At 44.3% G+C, this 15,115-nt stretch overlaps 1 protein-coding gene across 1 annotated transcript in view; it reads right to left on the reverse strand.

Annotated features, from left to right (window-relative positions):
* Positions 1–15,115, reverse strand: part of LOC116967326 (myoferlin-like) — a 55,490-nt gene that overhangs the window by 18,141 nt on the left and 22,234 nt on the right. The window contains exons 26-37 of the mRNA XM_033013827.1: positions 14,081–14,217; positions 13,081–13,248; positions 12,132–12,243; positions 10,893–10,970; positions 8,568–8,749; positions 7,227–7,385; positions 6,558–6,659; positions 5,628–5,789; positions 3,933–4,086; positions 3,201–3,253; positions 1,178–1,231; positions 506–604 (exon numbers count right to left, since the gene is read on the reverse strand). Of these exons, the coding sequence (XP_032869718.1) occupies positions 506–604; positions 1,178–1,231; positions 3,201–3,253; positions 3,933–4,086; positions 5,628–5,789; positions 6,558–6,659; positions 7,227–7,385; positions 8,568–8,749; positions 10,893–10,970; positions 12,132–12,243; positions 13,081–13,248; positions 14,081–14,217 (1,460 nt within the window). The remainder of the gene's footprint in view (positions 1–505; positions 605–1,177; positions 1,232–3,200; positions 3,254–3,932; positions 4,087–5,627; positions 5,790–6,557; positions 6,660–7,226; positions 7,386–8,567; positions 8,750–10,892; positions 10,971–12,131; positions 12,244–13,080; positions 13,249–14,080; positions 14,218–15,115) is intronic.

Below are 15,115 nucleotides of genomic sequence, written 5' to 3' on the forward strand. Positions count from 1 at the left end.
TTTCACAAAAAGGGTGATGGGTGTATAGCACATTTGAATCGTAAATACTGGTATTCTAGGGCTTACTCAAAATATTAGCCCTGACCCAAAATGTCCGTTCCCTCCATAGATGCTGCCTGACCTACAGAGTTCCTCCAGAACTATGTTTTGCTTTGGATACTTTTTTTAAAATAACTATCCAAGATGATGGAGTTATATAGTGAGGTGAATTTCAGAACTTGGCACACTGGGAGCCTGCTTTATGAGGGAATGCACAGAGCTCTGAATTGGACTGCAGAATTTCTGGGCAGTTGCTGAGATGGAGAAGGTGGAGAATCAAAGGCAATGAGGAATTTGAAACCAAGGACAAAAGCTTTGATGTTGATGCTTTGCTGGACCGTGAGGCATGTAGATCAGCCGATACAAGAGTGATGGGTGCATCAGAGGTGGTTAAGTGAATCGACCGATGATAAATGCCCAGTGACAGGTGGTCAGGAAGAAGGTATCCAGGGGTAACACACTTTACCCGTAATATATCGTATCCCTGTAGCAGGTAGTCTGAAAACTCATTATGCTCCCCAGATGAGGCGTAGAATTTAGACCACCAATCAATGGCATCATCTTCCTTGAGAAAATACAAAACAGAAATATAATATCAGTATCGATTTTATGGAACATATTTCTGAAGCTGGGCCAAAGTTGGTACTTATAAAGCCACAAGATTCTAGTCACAGATTAATACAATGCACAGGCAGGCCATTTGGCCCACTGTAGCTATACAGGTACTTTGTAAGAGCTATCCAATTAATCCAATTCATCTCCTTGCATAAATCATTGCAGCTTTTCCTTCAAGTGCTTTTACAACTTCATTTTGAGACGATTGGTTCTCACTACCCTTTGAGATGATGCATTCCAGCGATTCCAGGGCAATAGTGATCCTGCATCTCCCCTTCAGCCAATCGCCTCAAATGACTCCAAAGAAACCACTTCACTCAAGAGACTTGAGTGAGAATTTGGAATGCACGACCATAGGATTAGTTCGTCCTGGAGATGCCAGCAGCAACTCAAATCTCAAGAATGGGGAGATCTCCAGGAGAGTTGCAAAGTTAGTGGAAGATCTGGAAGCAGCTGTGAAGTATATTTTTAGCAGCAGGATCCTACCCTGGAGAAACCAGCACCATTTCTATTCTAGACTCACCAATTCTCCTTCGGGGGCTTCCCGTTCCAATGTTACTTCCTCTGTTTCTGAACTCTGAAAGACAGTGCAGCTTCAACTCAGATTAAAATGTGCGTGCCACATCTGACAATGTTATCATTCAACTCACTACAGCACAGGTCCACCACCGGTTTCCTGGCACCCTAGGCTCAGTTGCCGGAAATTCAGTGGTGGAGTTGTATTTTTACTGTTCTAACTCTTAAGATATTTTCCTTCCTCTATTTAATCCCAATCCTACACACTATTAAGAAACATAAAACATCATATAATACATGAGAAAAATCCTGTAAACTATTGGGCATCTGAAAGAAGTGCAAATTGCTCAAATCACCAAGCGTGTCAGGCTGCATCTGATTATTTTCACGTTTTTAAATTGAGTGAGATTCCTAATTATCCACATAGAATTCCAACAAATCTTCACAACTCTTCCCCTTCCTTTATCACCTTAGAGCTGTTGAACTTCCAGCAATTAGCTCTTCTTTCTTTATCAAAGGTTGTGACATTTGGAAAAATTGGACATTAAATAATTACCCATTATTCACAAGCGGAGGTTTTATGAGACGCTGGTGATGCCATATTTGGAGTATTGTGAACAGTTTTGGGAAGTGCTGGCGTTGGTGGGGGTCCATTGGAGGTTTAGGAAAATGATCCCAGAGAAGATTGGGTATGAGGAACGTTTGAAGGCTCTGGGCCAGTATTCGCTGGAGTTCAGAAGAATGAGAGGGGATCTCATTGAAAACTACTGAATAATGAAGGGCCTAGATGTAGTGGGAAGGATGTTTACAGTAATGTTTACAGATGTTTACAGTTGTAAACTTTATTTCTAGGTCCCTACCTGGTCGGTGTGGCAGCCTTTTCTCCGGGCTGTCCGTCGACCCGTCCTCGTGGCCTACCTGCGGGCTTGGAGCGCCGTTTCCTGGCGGGGACCGCCCAGCACCTCGGCCTCGGCGGCGGCACAGCATTGGAGCGCTGGAGCGGAGCGGAGTGGAGCGGGCGATGCCTTGCCTGGGTCGCCGCGCTGGAGCGACGCGCTGGAGCTCTGGCGAGCTGGACCGCCGAGAGCAACATCTCCGGGCTGCGGGTCTGCGGAGCGCGGAGAGGCGGCGTGCGGAGAGGCGGCAGTGCGGAGAGGCGGCGCCGACTTTTTCATTGGGAGCTCCAAACCGGCGCGGCCTTGTCGGCTTCGGCAGCCGCGGGTTCCAACCAGGAAGCGGCCGTTCCAGGTGGCCCAGCTGCCGAGAGGATTCTCCCGACGCCGGGGCAAGACCACCTGGTGAGAACGGCCAGGGACATCGGGCCTCTGTAGAGGCAATTGCGGTGGCCTCAATAGGCCTGACTTTGGGGTGAACATGGGGTGGAGACTGGACATTGTGCCTTCCTCCACAGTGCTATCCACTGTGGGGGGATGATTTTTTTGTCTAATTGTAGTCCTGTAGGTCTGTGTCCAAGATGGCTGCCGTGAAGAGAGAGTGGACGCTGGCGCGCTTTGGCTGCCGCTGCTCCCTCTTCACACTGTGTTTTTGATTTTCTGTTTTTGGATTGAATTCTGTTTTTAATTTGTGTCTCTGTGATGTCTTTATTACTTGTTATATTCAGAATATATGTTATTCCGATTACTATGTAAGGTGTCCTTGAGATGTCTGAAAGGCGCCCATTAAATAAAATTTATTATTATTATTATTACAGTAAAGGGAGAGTATAGAACCACGGGGCACAGCCTCACGATACAATGATGCAATTTTAGTTTGGAGACGGGGAAGAATTTCTTTAGCCAGCGGTTGGTAGACAGCTGTGTAGGCGAATACATTGGTATTTTTAAAGCGATGATTGATAGGTTCTTGCTTGGTAAGGGAGTCAAAGGTTACGGGGAATGGAATTGAGAGAGAAAAATAGATCAGCCATGATCGAATGACAGAGTAGGTCAATGGGCCAAATGGCCTAATTCTACTCCTGTCTTAATATGGTCTTAATATAGTTTCCAGTATTTGTAAGTACAGTGTCTTACCTCAATGTTAGGTGTTTCAACGTGAAAACTTGCAGTAGTAGTTAGAGTGGGATCTTAGGAAGAAAAGGATATAATTCCATTAAAACATATATAACTCAGTTTTAAATACAAGGTCACACAACACATGTTGTGTTTTCAGCTCCCAGTAGTTTGTTGGAGTATTACACTGCCCACTGTGATACTGATCTTCACACTTCACCCAAGGCTAAGTGGGCAGCTGGTGGAGCTGCTGCCTCACAGTGCCACAGACCCGGGTTCGATACTGACATCAGTTGCTGTCTGTCTGGGATTTGTACATTCTCCCTGTGACTGCGGGAAGTTCCTCCAGGTGCTCTTGTTTTCTTCCCAAATCCCAAAGACGTGCGGGTTTGTTGGTTAATTGATCCGTATTTAGAATATTGTGTTCAGTTCTGGGCATCATTTTACAGGAAAGATATTGTCAAGCTTGAAAGGGTCAGAAAAGATTTACAAGGATGTTGCCAGGACTAGTGGGTGTGAGCTACAGAGAGAGGTTGAGTACGCTGGGTCTCTATTCCATGGAACGCAAGAGGATGAGGGGTGATCTTATAGAGGTGTATAAAATCATGAGAGGAATAGATCGAGTCTTTTGCCCAGAGCAGGGGAGTTTGATGGGACAAATGAATGGGTTCAAATGAGGCACATTGTGGCATTGGTATGTGTAGTTTGCTACAGCTTGAATGGGGATTGAGAAAGTGGAAGATAAAGTATTACCTTCGCTGTTGGCTGACCCAGCAAAAGGGTCAATGATGAACTCGTCGAGTGATTTCACCGTGCTCTGTCCCACCACTGGTCTGTATCCAAATGGTCGATAATCCATCACTTTTAGCACAATGGGAGGACTGAAGAAAGGATCTACAGGTAGAAACTGACGCAAGGTGATGATCATAAATCAGTTTCGCTTCTGAATCATTTCTGAACTACTTTGACAGTTGACATCAAACCTATGATGTCCACCAGTTAGAAAGTCAATGGTTGTAAACATGTGGAGTAATTGTCAACTGCAGATTCCCCTCTGCGTTGCACTGTCCTAACTTGGAAAAGTATCATCGCTTTTCCTGGATCTAAATATTGGAAATCACTACCCAGTTGCAACATGCAAGTACTTTTAGCACATGGCTGTGATATTTAAGGGGGCAGCTCATCAACATCTGGTGTAGAGAAGGTGTTTCTTAAGGGGCAGTTAGCAATGGCCAATTACCTTAGTGTTTTGTGACATGTAGGTAAGTAAGCAGCTCACTAATTCAAACATCTTCTCTTCACCAGATCAAGATTTTGAGATCTAGGTCCATCCAATTCACACTGTGAATATCAGCCCCACAATAAGGAAGCTCCAGTTTGCCATAGAACATCTCAATAATTCTCTGGCTAGGTGATTTGCGCTACTCCCTTGGTAGTCAGAACGCAAACTGCTGACATTGGAAACCAAAATACAATATAAAATGATGTAAAAATTCAGGGTAAGACAGCAACTGTGTAGAGAGAGCAAGATTTTACCTTTCAGATCGGGGGCCTGACCTCCTGGCTATTTCCAACATTTTTTTCGTCACTACTCTTATGACAGGTTTGTTATTCCCATGCAGTGGAAATAACCAAAGGGCTGGCAGACTGGAGGTTGGGCCGCAAGTTTACTGTCATTCTTTAAGGGTTGGGATATCTGAGAAAGTTTCCCATCTCTTTTGATACTTTCAACTTAGCGGGGTCATTTATCAGGCGCTTTCTGTTATACGTTTTACACAGCCCCTTTACTATACCAATGAAAGTACCGTCACAGGTTATTATCAAACTAATGGAAACTGGTTGAAACATGATGTTATGAACAAGTAACAAGACCAGTCACCATTACTGAAACACAAAAACGCCAGAGGGATGAAGATTTTTTTTAATGGAAATTCCAATATTCAGGAACATCTGATAATGATGGAATGCTAAGAGTGCATGGTTGAACAGTTGCAGAAGGTTAGGGCGACCAAAGAAAGGTTTGAAAATTACTGGAAATATTAAAAATCAGGCCCTTTGGCCCATCTCATGCATGCTAATGAAGAATTGCACAGATCATTATTCCTGATCACAAACTGTTGATCCCTGGGTTGGTGCGAGGGTAAACTTGCCAGAATTAAAGATTAGCACTCAGCAAATCTTGCTCAAAATCACTCCATCTGAATTTCAAGTGAAGACAGGATTGTACTCGCCATGGTCCCCTCCTGGGTGTGAAATAGCGTGCAGTCAGCACATGGAGTTTGCAAATTTAGGGGAAAGGAGGTGGGCATGGGAATGCAGAATTATATTTAAAACCAGTGAAAATTTTTTTTTAATCATAAGATGCCAACGTAAAAATCCAAAATATGCAGTTGATCAAGTTGTTTTTATGCTGGGAACATTAGAAAGAGAATTAACACTTGGACCAACCACTGTGATGAAAAAGATGGAGCTCGGAAAGTTTGGATTCTTCCTGTAGTTTTTGATGGGTGGCGTTTGGATCATTTCTCCGCTGCACTCCACTACCAGGCTTGGGGTCGTCACTCTCAGCATGTTGTAGTTTTTCAGGTTTCTCAATCCCCAGGCCAGAACCTGAGCAACAAATCAGAAACGGTTCTAGAGAGTCTTGTGCAATCTCAACACGTGCCAAAATACTTTACTGCCAACTAAATGTTTCTATTGCAACATAGGAATAACAGCAATCAGTCTACACACTGCAAGCTCTTGTAAATAAATTATGAAAACTAAATATTTTATGTTGGTCGAGAGATGAAAACTGGCCAGGAAATGTAGAGAGATTTCCTACTCTTCACAAAATGCTATCATGAGGCATTTAGCCCCCATGTGTGGTAGATGGGATTGCAGGGAATGGTATAATCTGGGGAAGGGGGGCACAGATGCATGGCTTTGGGAGGGGATGGGTGATAACAGAGGAAGATGAGCAAAGTGGATAGAAGCCGAGTTGGGGTGGGAGAGGAGTGGAGCAGCACAGCACAGAGACCACAAGCATTTAGTATGTAGCTTTGGGAGTGGTTTAGTTTTGTAGTTTAGAGACACAGCGTGGAAACAGGCCCTTCGTCCCACCGAGTCCATGCCGACCAGCAATCCCCGCACACTAATACTACACACACTAAGGCAATTTACAATTGCACCAAGCCAATTAACATACAAGCTTGTACGCCTTTGGAGTGTGGGAGGAAACCGGAGATCCGAGAGAAAACCCACGCAGGTCACGGGGAGAATGTACAAACTAAGTACAGACAAGCACCCATAGTCAGTCTCTGGCGCTCTAAGGCAGCAACTCAACCCGCTGCACCACCGTATGGGAGAAAGCACATGGTACAAGCTAGGCAAGCTCACCTCAATCATGGTCATCTGTAGCTGTGGTCGAATTCCCGGAGGCACCATATATGTGTCAGAATCCTTCAAGGGAGGACGCGGGGGCACGTCCTGATCCTCATCCTGCAACAGGAAAACATCCCAATCTCACAAGGACCATTGCAACCTTAAACTCTCTCCACAAAACATGTCACAGATGCTCAGCAGGTCAGGCTGCATCAGTGATGAGAAAACAGGAGTCTGTTGGCTTTTCTCCCTCCACAGAAACTATTAATCAAATTATGTTATCTAGGAATCAAACATAGAACATAGGAGGCGGCCATTTGGCCCATTGAGCCTATCAAGCCATTTAGTATGGCGGGGACTGATCCTCAACATTAGACCACATCATCATGCTCCCTCTCCATGCCCCATGAGCTCAGTCAAATATGTTCCAATATTCCTGTAAGCAGTGCATTTCCGATCATAACATCTTTTAAAAATCTCCCAAATACCTTACACCCACGTTACCGGTTCCCTGCCAGCAGTAAACCTAATATCATATCTAATCTATTGGATGTCCTCATAATTTTATTAAATCCTTTATCTTATCTGTGCAAAGAAAACTTTTCAGCTGTTTCAGCTTCTCGATACAACTTTTCGGGTTACATGTTACATTTGCACTTTTGTAAACACAAAAACACCAATTACTTTCTGTTTCAGAAATAGCTCGCAGGAAATAAGGAGTTCGCCACTAAACCTCTCTCCTTTGAAGGCTGGGTACCAACGTAGCATGGGAACGTACTGCGAAGAAGAATCCATCGTCACAGTTGGGAAGCACAAGGTCCCGCCCATATATTCATGCTTGCTCTGGAGAAAAATCAAACTAAAATCAATACAGCTCTTTAATGATAAGCACATTACAAAACAGTCACCAACTGGGACAGAGACAAATTACGGATTACTCTGCCAAAGGGCCCATCAGCCACATTGGGGCAAATGGCTTCTACCGTATTTGTTGCTCAGCTCCTGTTATTCCAATCAAATAGAAGCCCAAGGTTGAGACTCCACACAACCATACACAGAGGGTCATAATTAGCTTAAGTTATTCTTTCCAGAGGTGGAGGGGCAAAGTTACCACTTTTCCCAGTTAGGAATAGTCAATTAATAAAATTACATGGACATGCAAGCTGCAATTACTGGGCATGGATCCGACTGTGTAACTGCCTTGCGCGGACTGGAACTACACAACTGGCAAGAACATATATTAGAATTACACAGCCGGTGAGAATATGGATCTGAAATGCCCATAAGGTGAAGCAAATCACAAATGCATGACTGGGGAACTGCTTTAATAGCCATTTTGCTGATCATTTGGCTTTAATCAACATTTACTACAGTTAGTGCAAGGGAGTACGAAGTCAGAAGACTGAGGCACACTAACTCAAATCCTCAGTCAACACTGTACTATTTACAGAGTGTCTCATGCAACTGAGGGTAGTGTCTACCTTTAGTAACTCATCTGTTATGGTTGGTGTGATTCTGCAGCAATTACACGGCATTGCATCTGTCAACCTGATGCAGGCCCACTCTGCAGTAGATCTGTCAGCACATGTGAATAGGGTGATTTTTCTAACCATTGGAACTGGGGCATTAAAGTAGTGGCATCAGTTAAGATACAAAAACAAGAAACTGTGGAGAGACACAAGGTGCTGGAGTAACTCAGTGAGTCAGGCAGCATCTCTGGAGAAAAAGGATAGGTGACGTTTCGGGTCGGAACCCTTCTTCGGTCCAGAGATGCTGCCTGACCCGCTGAGTTACTCCAGCACCATGTGACTACATTTGGTATAAACCAGCATCTGCAGTTCCTTTCTATCACAAGAATGCTGGTTTACCAAGGAATGACACAAAATGCTGGAATAACTCAGTAGGACAACCCCGAGGAAGGGTTTCGACCCGTAACTTCACCTATCCATGTTCTCCATGGATGCTGCCTGACCTGCTGAGTCAAAACATAGAATCATTTTCAAATTCTTAAAAAATGTAGCTTACCACACGATTACTGTCAAACATCTCCAGCATGATGTATGGTGGGTTTTCCACTAGTTCCCTGATGTTGCCATAGATTTCAATGTCCTCAACTATCAACGTTTGGTCCCAGGTTGGATTCACTGTTCCTTTGATAACATCTGTCTTCCTGCTCTGGTACAAGAATGACATCTGGACATAAGGATCTGAAACAAAATTCAAATTCAAACCCAGTAGGGTGGATAGTCAGAGTCTACTTTCCAGGTTGGAAATATCAGATAGTAGAGGGCCGAGCTAGACAACGAGAGGAGGAAAGATTAAGGAAGATGTGCATGGCATTTTCCTTTAAAAACACACAGAGAGGTATGAGCCGGAATATACATGTTCTGTTAAAACATATAAAGTAGACAATTCCCTGTGTTACCAAGATTCAAGAGAGTTTATTGTCATGTGTCCCCGACAATGAAATTCTTGCTTTGCTTCAGCACAACAGAACATAGTAGGCATGAATACAGAACAGATCAGTGTGTCCATATACCATATTCCTCACTAATCTCTTCAACTCCTCATTGTCCCAAGGAATTGTCCCCTCCGCTTTCAAAACTGCTGCTGTCACACCAATCTTAAAGAAACCTGGTCTTGATCTCTCCTCTCTCATTAACTACCGCCCAATCTCAAACCTCCCCTTTCTACTAAAAACCCTGGAGCGTATCGTTGCGTCACAACTTCATTCCCACCTCCTTGCGTATAACCTACTTGAACCCCTCCAATCTGGCTTTCTCCCCCTCCATAGCACAGAAACTGCTCTCCTCAAAGTCCTCAACGACCTCCTCACCTCTGCTGACACTGGTTCCCTCAACATCCTCATCCTCCTCGACCTGAGCGCAGCCTTCGATACAGTGAACCATAACATCCTGCTCACCAGACTCAAAGACCTCGGCATTGAAGGCTCTGCACTCAGCTGGCTCCGTTCCTACCTTTCCAACAGATCCCACTTCATCTCTCTCCATAACCACACCTCTGCTACAGCCACAGTCACTCAAGGCGTTCCCCAAGGCTCCATACTCGGCCCCCTCCTCTTCATCATCTACATCCTCCCCCTTGGTCAGATACTCCGCCACTTCAATCTGGACTTCCACTGTTACGCTGATGACACCCAGATTTACCTTGGCACCAAATCCCCCCACAACCCCCCCCTCTCCCATATCAACTCCTGTTTGTCAGCTATAAAAACCTGGATGCAACATAATTTCCTCAAACTCAACAGCGATAAGACAGAATTTCTCCTCATAGGCTCCAAAGCCACACTCAGCAAAATCAATAACCCCACTCTCACCATCGACGGCACCACTGTCTCCCCATCTCCCCAGGCCCGCAACCTTGGCGTGATCTTTGATTCCACCCTCGCCCTTGAGCCTCACATCCACCATGTCATTAAAACCTCCTTCTTTCATCTCCGCAACATCGCCAAACTCAGACCCTCTCTCACACCGCCTGCTGCTGAAAGACTCATCCATGCCTTCATCTCCTCCCGACTGGACTATTGCAACTCACTTCTCCTTGGCATCAGCTCCACCTACATCAACCGACTCCAACTGGTCCAGAACGCAGCCGCCCGACTCATCACCCACACCAAATCCTGGCATCACATCACTCCAGTCCTCAAACAACTTCACTGGCTTCCCATCTCCCACCGGATCACCTACAAAATCCTGGTCCTCACCTACAAAGCCCTCCACCATCTGGCCCCCCCATATCTCACTGACCTCCTCTCCCCCTACCAACCCTCACGGTCCCTCAGATCCACATCAGCCGGTCTCCTCTCCATCCACAAGTCCAACCTCCGCAGTTTTGGGGACAGAGCCTTCTCCAGGACAGCTCCCAGGCTCTGGAACTCCCTCCCCCAACTGATCCGCAATTCCGTGTCCCTCACCATCTTCCAGTCCCGCCTCAAGACCCATCTCTTCACCTCTGCCTATCCTTAGCCCCACGTCCCCCTCCCTTTTCATCTGTGCATGAATTGCCTCATATTGTGTTTTGAATTGAATTCTGTCTTTAATTTGTGTACTAGTCATGTCTCTACTATTTATTTCATTCCCCTTACATGTTTTTCCTCTACTTGCTAAATTTTTGTAAGGTGTCCTTGAGACTCTTGAAAGGCGCCCATAAATAAAATTTATTATTATTATTATTATATAAATATATACACACATGAATAAATAAACTGATAAAGTGCAAATAACAGACCATAAATGGCACGCACATGCATGCTCTCTCTCTCTCTCAAATGATATACCTACGCCTGCAATTCAATAGTTGCTACTCTGCATTTCGTATTAATGTCCTAACCTGCAAAGCTGCTCCTGTCAGTGGGAAGCAAACCTCTTGCTTGATAGATGTAGCCACGTAACTGGAAAGCCAGAGGAGCTGCACGAAAAGACGGAAAATAACACTGGTCAGGAGGATCATTTGGGTTCTCCCCGTCACCGTGAACCAATCATTTCTACCCTCAAAATCTACTGTGTTTGAGGAAACTTTGGTAATGCTTGTGATGTACATTGCTCTGAGACTCGTTGCCCCATCCAAGCAGTACATTACAAAGAACTGTCAATTTCTGCTCAATTAATTTTAAAAGATCTGTGCAAAAATGTGACTTAATGTTTGACCAACTCTGCCCCCGCTTTTTTGTATTGGTTCAAGACAGAAGGAATGTCATCACTGCCCGAAGAAACTGACCTCCCCACTCAGCCTTTGGATCAGTCTTGGGGACAATACTACGCTTTAGACCCAAGCAAAGAGATAAATAGGTAAGAGCTTTTTGTATTTTTTTTAAAAGAACATGATTTACATTTCCACAGTCACTTTAAAGGGCCTGTCCCACTTACGCGACTTTTTCGGCGACTGCCGGCACCCGTCATAGGTCGCCGAAAATTTCCAACATGTAGAAAATTCAGCGGTGACCAGAAAGACACGACTCTTTGGGTGACTAGGAGACTACGCACGACCATACAGGCAACCCCTGGCAATATGTCGCGGGTGTCACCAGGGGGCATGTTGCCAGGGGTCGCCTGTATGGTCGTGAGAGGTCGCCTGTATGGTCGTGAGAGGTCTCCTTGTCACCCAAAGAGTCGTAGTGTCTTTCTGGTCGCCACTGAATTTTCAACATGTTGAAATTTTTCAGCGACCTATGACTGGTGCCGGCAGTCATTGAAAAAGTCGCGTAAGTGGGACAGGCCCTTTACAAACTCTAGCTATGGTAACATTTTTCATAGTCAACAAACTGATATAAAGGTGCAGTGCAGGAAATGGCAGTCACTTTACACACAGTAATAATGATCTTAACAGCCTTGGTTGTGGGGTAAATACTGGACCGGGAGAACTTATACTGTTCCCAAATTGTTCAAAATAGTGAGCTTTTCAATTTGCCATTTTGTGCTGAGGTAACTGTAGTGTCACATTCAAGGTAGCACTGTGCGGGAGAGTTGATGGGAATTTTGTGCTTAAATCTCTGGTGTGAGATTGAACTTGTCACCCAGCGGCAAACGTGCTGAATAATGATGGCTGACATATGAACTAGTTTAAACTCACAGTCCAGGAGACATGTTACAAAAGGAGCCGTCGATCCATAAAGGTTGATATTTTCATTTGGCGTCTCTCTAGCTACAAACTCATCCTCCTCCACACTCACGTGTTCATGACACTGAAAGAAAAAGAGCCCTAGAGTCATTGGTAGACAAAATTGCTGGAGAAACTCAGGGGGTGCGGCAGCATCTTTGGAGCGAAGGAAATAGGCTACCCCTGCACCTGTCAAAATGTCTTTAACAGTCAGCATTTTAATCACTTCCAAGCTTCCACTGACAGCTCGTTCCACATTCACAACACCCTCTGCATGAAGAATTGTCCTTCGGGTCTCTTTTCAATCTTTCCCCCCTCATCTTAAACCTATGCCCTCTAGTTACACACCAAGAACAATTTTCAGAGGCCAATTAATCTATAAACCTGTACGTGGGGAAGGGAGAGTGAACGCTGGCGCGATTAGCTGCCACTGCTCTCTCTTTGAATTGTGTCTTTGAATTGTGTCTTTGAATTGTGTATTGTTGATGTCTTTACTATTTATTTTTTTTTTTTTTTGTCGTTATTTTTTTTTTGTTTTGTTTTGTTTCATTCCACTTACATGTTTTGTATTCTGTTTACTAAATTTTGTAAGGTGCCCTTGAGAGTCTTGAAAGGCGCCCATAAATAAAATGTATTATTATTATTATTACGTCTTTGGCATGTGGAGGACCCAGAGGAAACCCACCCAGTCACAGAGAGAACATGCAAACTCCACACAATCATGATCAAACCTGGGCCTCTGGCGCCGTGAGGCAGGAGCTCCACCAGCTGCGCCGACCCTGTTTTCAGTTCTGGATAACCCTCAATGAATCTCGAAATATTTGGTTGGCGTCACACACAACTATTGTTGCTGCAGTCATGTGTCAGCTACCCTTTTCATCATGAACATTTTTCAATTCACACAAACGCAATAAAATCATACCAAAGAGCCCTCCAGTCTAAAAATAGATGCTGGCCCCACTTGTTCCGTGGGGACCATCTTCCTCCGCCAACGCCTGCGACGATAAATATCTCCCTTATTCGGTTTCACATGGAATTTCCAACCGAATAACGGGGCGTATTCCCAGCCATCAGGATCAAAGTCTTCTTTCTGTGATACATCAGATCCGCAAATTAGAAACTCTTGGATTTTAGTGTTCTAATGAATTAAAAGCAGCATTAGATAAACTGATAGAACAATTTTTGTTTTAAATCTTCCTCAACATGGGCAAAGGGAGAAAGATAAATTACATGTTTGGAAATTTTCTACAAATGTTTATGGTTGTTGCATTTTGAGCTTCACAAGTAAATCACAAGGAGCAGATACTGACAGTCTCCTGGGGAGCCAGGACCCTAACCATTAAAAACACGATCCCTCCAAAATAAATATCAGTATACAAGGACTACTGAATACTCCACAAATCCGAATCAAGAGTCCCAAATTAAGGAGATATTACACTGGTGAATTGAACAATATCAGGCCTCAGATGTAATGCTGAGGAAGACCAACACATCAATCTCAATATCAAGCCATTCCAAAATGCTTCACTGTCAAGTATATCATCATACTGTTGTACAGCAGGAAACAGAGTAGTCAATTTGTATACTGTAATGTCCCATCAACAAAAATGAAATAATACTTTAAAGATGGTGGGGGGGATAATTACTGGCTAGGCAACTCCTCTGCCCTTCTTTGGAGGGTGTTGGGATCTTCACGTTATACTATGGAGTCTTTTGTGTTCACCTGAGGGTGCAGACAGGGTCTCAGCTTAAACCTGGAACCCCAGTCCAAATTCCCAAAGCTACTTTGGAGTACACGGGACACAAAACACAGGGAAGTACAGCGCAGGAACAGGTCGTCTGGCCCACAGTGCTGAACTAACGCAGTAATTCATGCAATTAATAAGTTTTAAATTCTAATATCGAGTCTGGTGATCCCGTACCTTAACTTGACGAGTGGTGGCCTTCATGACGCGCTTCCGTATCCACCGGCGACGTCTGTGTGTGTGATAGGCTTTCTCAGTGGGATTCCAGGTCTTCGCCATCTTGTCTGGAGGAACAAAAGTTCCATACTCCCATCCTTCAAGAGGCAGAAAACACGTTACAGAATATCCAGCAAATTACCTTTGTTGGCACTTCAGTTATGGGATTCCTGAAGATGCAACAGAGGGGAAAGCATGAGATGAATCAAGATGTCTTGGTTAGGCGTCAAATTTGGATTGCAATATAGCTTGAATTTTGAGGAAGACAAAGGAAGGGGCGGGACAAAAATAGTATTTAGGCCCAGAGGCGGTTTGAGCTACAGGAGCAATACACTGGGTCTTTCAGAATAAACACTTTTGCATTTTTGCAATCCCAATCAAAGTTAATCTAGAAGATATGACATTTGTTCACATCATGTTCCCCCCACACAATCATCATCAGAATGACCATATAATTTGTCTTAAAGTTAGCAGAATAAATATTGTGAGCAAGATACCTGGGATATGAAATGGTGCCATGGGATAACTTAGCTCCAATAGCCAGAAAGATGTCTCAGTTGAACATTTCAACCTAAAGGAAGCATCTCCAACAATGAAGCTCTCCCTCAGTACTGCACTCACATTTGGAAGCTAAATCTGATACTCGAGCACTTGGGTTTGGATTAGATACTGCTATTCTAATAGTGAAATGACTGTGCAGCGAGGAATGAAAATGTGTACTTGCAATCTTGCAATGGAACAGACAGAATTTGTACTTTCTCCCTTTGACCGCAAAGGTTTTCTCCAAGTGTTCTGGTTTCCTCCCACACTCTAAAGATGTACAGGTTTGTAGGTTAATCGACTTCGGTAAAATTGGCCGTAGAGTGTAGAATAGTGCTAGTTTATGGGGTGATCGCTGATCAGACTCGGTGGGCCTGTTTCTGTGCTGTATCTCTAAAGACTAAACTAAAGTCTAAAGAAACTCGGAGAGGGTTGAAGCAATAAACTAGAAAGGTT

The sequence above is a fragment of the Amblyraja radiata genome, chromosome 39 (assembly GCF_010909765.2).
Source record: "Amblyraja radiata isolate CabotCenter1 chromosome 39, sAmbRad1.1.pri, whole genome shotgun sequence".
NCBI classification, from domain to species: Eukaryota; Metazoa; Chordata; class Chondrichthyes; order Rajiformes; family Rajidae; genus Amblyraja; species Amblyraja radiata.